General features: G+C 35.3%; 1 protein-coding gene across 1 annotated transcript; it reads right to left on the bottom strand.

The window, feature by feature from the left end:
- Nucleotides 1-226: 226 nt before the first annotated feature.
- On the bottom strand, nt 227-1,870 carry LOC107886469 (protein MITOFERRINLIKE 1, chloroplastic). The gene has a single exon (XM_016810467.2). The coding sequence runs from the start codon at nt 1,703-1,705 to the stop codon at nt 461-463; it is 1,245 nt and encodes a 414-aa protein (XP_016665956.2). The 5' UTR covers nt 1,706-1,870; the 3' UTR covers nt 227-460.
- Between the last annotated feature and the right edge of the window lie 4,258 nt (nt 1,871-6,128).

The following is a 6,128-nucleotide window of genomic DNA, read 5'->3' as shown; positions in this document are numbered from 1 at the left end:
ACCCTCGATGGAGCACCATCAATCATTTATTAATCATTCACCAAACCAATAACAAGCCACTAATCCATAAAAATTTATCTAAAAGACCAGAACAAGAGATGACCACAAAAATACCATTACTACCTAGTCAACTTGGAAGTCATAGAAATTTTAACCTATTATTGATGTGAAATCTACAAATGTTCATGGACTAGCAAGCATGGTATCGGATGTTACAAACAGAAAATGTAAAATTCAGCAGCATATTGAATCTGAGGTAATATGGAATAAGAAGGTTCTTCATACATTGGTGCATTAATCAAACTTATTTTAAATTGATATATATCAGTAGAAAAAAAAATGAAACTCTAACCAAGAAATGCAATGCCAAAAATCAGTTTCTTTGAACTACACAACATGGCAACAAAACAAATTTAACAAAACAGTGATAAAAATTAGCATTATCACCACTAAATGTAACTCAAGCCGGTGCAACACTGATTTTGGACAACTCTTTCTCCTTGTGCTCCAGATACTGATGCAAAATTGCAAGCCTGGCAGTCTCAAATGCAAAATAGCCCAAAGCTGAAAAACAAGCACTATGAACAACTCTAGGCCCCAGTCCACTAGTCAAACCAATCCAACCTTCCTCCTTGAAAATCTGCTTCACCGTCGCATTAACCCCACTATACATAGCAGCAGCAACTTTATTCCCATGGACCTGAGTCATCAACCTTGTTTTCACGACATCGAGAGGAGTAGTCAAAGAAGCTGAAATTGCACCAGCCAAAGCACCGCAACAAACACTCTGAATTGGCTCCAAATTAGTCTGTTTTGTCTTTCTCAAAACCGCAGCTTTTAAATACTCAAACGAGGAATAACTTAACACCCCAGCAGGCAAATTCCTCAACAATGTAGCTGAGTAACCAGCATAAAGACCCAAAATCCCATCTTTTTCTAAAATTCTTAACAAGACTTGCCATGAGCTTCCTTTAGCACCAGCTTGCATTCTTTGAGTAATCAACTCTTTGGGTACCATTATAGCTGATGAAACAATATTTCCCATAGCACCAGCAGTTGGAGGAATAAGCAAAGCTGGACACTCCAATTTGGACAAAAAAGACTTCCCAAACTCACATGTCCCAAAATAAACAGCTGAAGAAGCCGTTGAACCTACAATAACAGCTGAAACTCCTCTGTAAAATCCAAGAATACCATTCGTCTGGAAAGTTTTGACTACTGCATCAAAGGTGTTAGCATAAATCTCGGAAGCACCCTTTGTCTGCATTTTGGTTTTGATGGTATCGAGTGGGAGAAGGCATACGTAAGTAAATGCACCGGCAATTCCACCACCACCTGCACCGATTAGAGCTCTTTCGAAGACAGATAAGTTTTTAATAAGGGTTTGGGCTTTGGAGCTGTTTCTTGATCTGGGTTCTAGCCATTTGGGGAATTTAGGCGATTTGGGTTGCTGGGATTCAATTAAATTGGCGAAAGGGAGCGGAATACGAAACTTGGTGGGTTTTGCAGTTTGAGGATCTGCAGAAATGGAGGCAGAAGCAAACGAGAGGTGATGTAGGAGAGGTTTGAGGGGTTTTTGAGGGTTTTCCGGAGATGAAGTGAGAGTGATGAAATGGGTGAAAAGGGAGGCGAAGTTGGTGTTGATTGGCGGATGATTTAAGTCAGAAGAAGGGAGACCCAGAGATGCAGAGAGTCTTGTCTCCATTGCTAAAGCTTTATGTTGCTCTGGTAGAAATTTTCTTTCACTCGGTTTGAAGTTCGAAGTTTTAACCACTCATTGATGGACGATGGAATCGATTATTTCTCTTTTTTTTTTATGCTTAAGGAACATCAAAATATATGAATAAAAATTCTAAATAAACCTTTTTCTTTTTCCTTAATGAACAGCAAAATACATCAATAATCTTTAATTATTTCCACAATTGATCAATGGGGATTCAACTTTAAGCTTGGCATTGTTTTTAACAGTAAATGAACCACATTACTGAAAACTAATTTTTTTTTGATTTCTTCTTATTCAACTTAGCATTTGAGATAGAAAACATCAGGGAAAGTATTTTGACAGAAAACATTACTATAATCCTGCACTTAATCTCTCAAATGATGTCGTTGCTGCTTAATCTTGCACTTAATCTCTCAAACTGTGTTGTTGCACTTAATCTCTCAAACGATTATGAGGGTCCTCCCTTCTTGTTAGTTTATTTAATTAAATTAAATTGATACAACTTTAAATAAAGTTTTATGACGCACACTAATTGCTACTCACATGGCCCAATAGGCCCAGTTTGAAGTAAAATATTTAAATTCAAGAGAATTTAAAAGCTTACAAACTAAGCAACTAGGCAAATACTGTCTCCTCGACGTGGGTTAAGAAAGTAAGTTACATAAAATCAATGTTTAGAATGCTAATCTTTTTAAATATTTCAACTTAAATATTTATTTATTTTGAGTTTTATTTTAAAGTTGTAGTTTTAGTTATTTAATTTTAATAATTATTATAAATTTTTTGAAAAACATAAATACTTATTATTTTTATAAGTTTTGAAACAAAATAATATATATTATTACTTATATAAAGTTTAATTATTTATATAACTCCTTAAACAAATCAACCTTATTTGCATCATAAAATTAAAAAATTAAAAAATTACCTAAAAAAATTAATAGAAATAAATAATTAAACTTTAATAATTACGAAACTCATTCATCCCCTCCAACCTTGAAGACGATGAAATAAGCAATATTTAGAAATAAAGCTGTTGATGGATCAAACAAAGGTTGAACAAAACAAGAATTTACTTGTCTTTCACAATTTTCATTTGTTATAACCGATGATGTTTCGTTGTCATCATTGTTTCTTGAGAACTCGACGAGCACAACACATCCACTACAGAGGACCTAGGACCTACAACTAATGTTACACCAACTCTTTGAAGTCGGTTAACCTTATATTTTCTAACTTCTTAGTGCATTATAATACTCAGGCGGCAGAGTCGACCATATATAACAGCTAACCCAAGTGCACCAAGTGCTTAGAAACCTAAGGCTTAACCGAGACTTACAATTAAAAGAGAAAAGAGCACTTTTATTAATATACAATACAACTACAATATGACACACACTTCTCTCTTACTTCATTATAAGAATGAAAGCTCCTACCCATATTTATAGAGTTTAATGGTCATTGGATTGTTGATACATGTCAACATCCTTGCCATTAATTTTACAAACATATAATAGTTAGAATGTTAATCTAGAATATCTAGTCTTTTAGACGATATCATATTTCTTTATTTTATATTCTAGAATCTTCCAAACAAAAAATCTCTTAAAGGATAAGTTTGGTTTTTATCCAAAAGTTGCCTTGGCTTTAAACAATCCCCCCTCAAATATGCAAACTTTTTTCCACAGATGATTTGCAGATCATATCGAGTGCTTCTCTGAACTTCTCAAACTTTAGTCTACTCAAACTCTTCGTGAATATGTTTGCAACTTACTCATCTGTCATTGTTGGCATCATCTTGACTTCCTCTTTAACGACCTTCTCGCGAATATAATGATAGTGAACTTCTATATGTTTTTTTCTGTACATGAAAGATTTGTGAAAATCAAACGTTGATAATGACAATTAATCTCAAAGAAAGAGAGAAAAATAGAACACACAGATTTTACTTAGAAACCCTTTTGGGAAAAACCACGGCCAGAGGAGAAGAAAAATTCACTAACTGTTGAATTTGAATGATATAAGAGGAGAGACGACTACGTCTATTTATAGGTTTAAAAACCTTATTCTAATCAAAGTCTAATAGAAGTAATGCAGTAAGGCTTGATAATAACGATGTTGGTTGTCTCTTATTGCACCATGATATTGCTCTTGATCCAAGGATGAAGATGTACCCAATTGTCGATTGTTGCATATCATAGTCTCTAAGATAGTCGGCGTCACAATATCTAGCCACTAGACATTCTTTTGTTTTCTTGTATAAAATACTAAACTTAATGGTGCCTTTAACATACCTTAGGATGCGACGTATTGCATCAAGATGAGGCTTCTTAGGATTACTCATGTATCGACTAGCCACTCCAACTGCATAAATTATGTCTGATCAGCTTAGAGTGAGATAAATAATACTTTCGATTAGTTGTCGATACATGGTTACATCTTCTAAAAGTTTTTCTTCATCTACTTATAGTTTTATATTGGGATCCATGGGAGTGGAGATAGGCTTACAGTCAAGCATCCCATACCTCTATAGAAGATCCTTTGCATATTTTTATTGTCCCAAAAATAATACTTCCTCCATGCGCTCTACTTCAAGTCCAAAAAAGTGTTTGAGTTCTTCTAGTTCCTTCATATGAAAAATGATAGAAAGATTTTCCTTTGTTCGCTACATTTTCTCGCAATAATCTCCCGTGATGATTAAGTCATCCACATATATTAGAACTATGGCCAGTTTTCCTTGATTTGCTTTCACAAATAAACTAGATTTTGAAGGAGCAACTGTAAAACCACTTTGTATTAAAAACTCATTGATCTTCCCATTCCATGCTTTTAGAGCCTGCTTCAAGCCGTAAAATGCCTTCTTCAGTTTGTAAACATACTCGGGATGGATCTTGTTCTCGAAACCTCTTGGTTACTCCATGTAGATGTCCTTATCAAGTTCTCCATGTAAGAAAGCATTCTTGACATCCATCTGTCGCAACTTTCAAGGCTTTTTAGTGCTTAATGCTAATAAGACTCGAACAGTTGTGATCTTTGCCACAGGGCTAAATGTTTCTTCATAATCTAGCCTATATTATTGAGAGAAACCTTGAGCAACAAGTCAAGCTTTATACCTTTCATTTGAGCCATATGGTCGGGTCTTCACCTTGTAGACCCATTTGCAGGATATTAGCTTCACATCTTTTGGCTTTGGCACTAAGTCTCATGTTTGATTTTCTTTTAATGTCTTAATCTCTTCTTCCATAGATTTTTGTCACTCAAGGCTTTGTGTTGCTTCTTCATAAACAGATGGCTCAATAGGTATAGACTCATTTACAAAGGCAATGTTGGCATACCTTGGGTTAGGCTGCCTTGGCCTTACTAATCTTCGTAATTCTTATGCAAGCTCCTCGACTTGTATTTGTCTTGGACGAAGCTCCTCAAATGTAGGTTGATGTATGCCTATCTTCCATGGACTCTTTTCCTTGAAGGGTGAGCTTTCTCTTTCTTCACTTGGATGCAATACTTACTCTTTACCTTCTTTATTTTCTTTCGGAATCTCTTTTAAGCCATGAGATTTTGGAAGCTCGATCTTTTGAGGTGACCACCATGAAGAATCTTCATCAAACATCACGTTTCTTGAAGTGTGGCATCTTCCAGTGGTTGGATCACAACATCTTCAACCTTTTCGTGCATCATCATAGCCGACGAAAATGCACCGAATTGCCTTATTATCAAATTTACTCCTTAGGTGATGTGGCACAAAAATGTAGCATACACTACCAAATACCTTGAGATAGCTAATAGTTATCTTGATCTTCCATAATATCTCATACGGTGAGATGAATCCCAACTTAGCTTATAGTAGCCTACTAATCATATAGGTTATCATTCTCATACACTCGACTCGAAATCTTTCTGGTACATTCTTAGCATGAAGCATGCTTCGACAAGTTTCAACGAGGTGACGATTCTTGCATTTTGCCACTCCATTTTGTTATGGAATATTGGGGTAAGTTAATTGTTATATGATCTTGTGCTTCTCAAGATAGACAGTGAGCTCAGTAGATAGATATTCTTTCCCATTATCAGTGCGTGGACATTTAATTTTCTCATTGAGTTCACTTTCTATCTTCTTCATAAACTTCTTAATGTTCATAAAAGTCTCTGGCTTTTCCTTCATAAAGTAAATCCACACGTACCTTGAGAAGTTGTCGATAAATGTCACGATATACTTCATACCTCTAAGTGATGATTGTTTCATTGGGCCAAAGACATTTGAGTGTATAAGCTCTAGTGGTGTCTTGAATTGATTCTTTGACTCCTTGAGTGGCAATTGGTGAGCCTTGGCAAATTGACATTCAACAGAGACTATGTCTGTTCGGATGTCTACTTGAGAAAGTCCTCTTAATATGTCATTCTTTAT

The sequence above is a fragment of the Gossypium hirsutum genome, chromosome A08 (assembly GCF_007990345.1).
Source record: "Gossypium hirsutum isolate 1008001.06 chromosome A08, Gossypium_hirsutum_v2.1, whole genome shotgun sequence".
Classification (NCBI taxonomy): Eukaryota; Viridiplantae; Streptophyta; class Magnoliopsida; order Malvales; family Malvaceae; genus Gossypium; species Gossypium hirsutum.
This window is presented reverse-complemented; position numbering and strand designations above follow the sequence as displayed.

Excerpts from the sequence above, each read along its gene's own strand:
- LOC107886469 (XM_016810467.2), bottom strand. The coding sequence starts at position 1,705 with ATGGAGACAAGACTCTCTGCATCTCTGGGTCTCCCTTCTTCTGACTTA.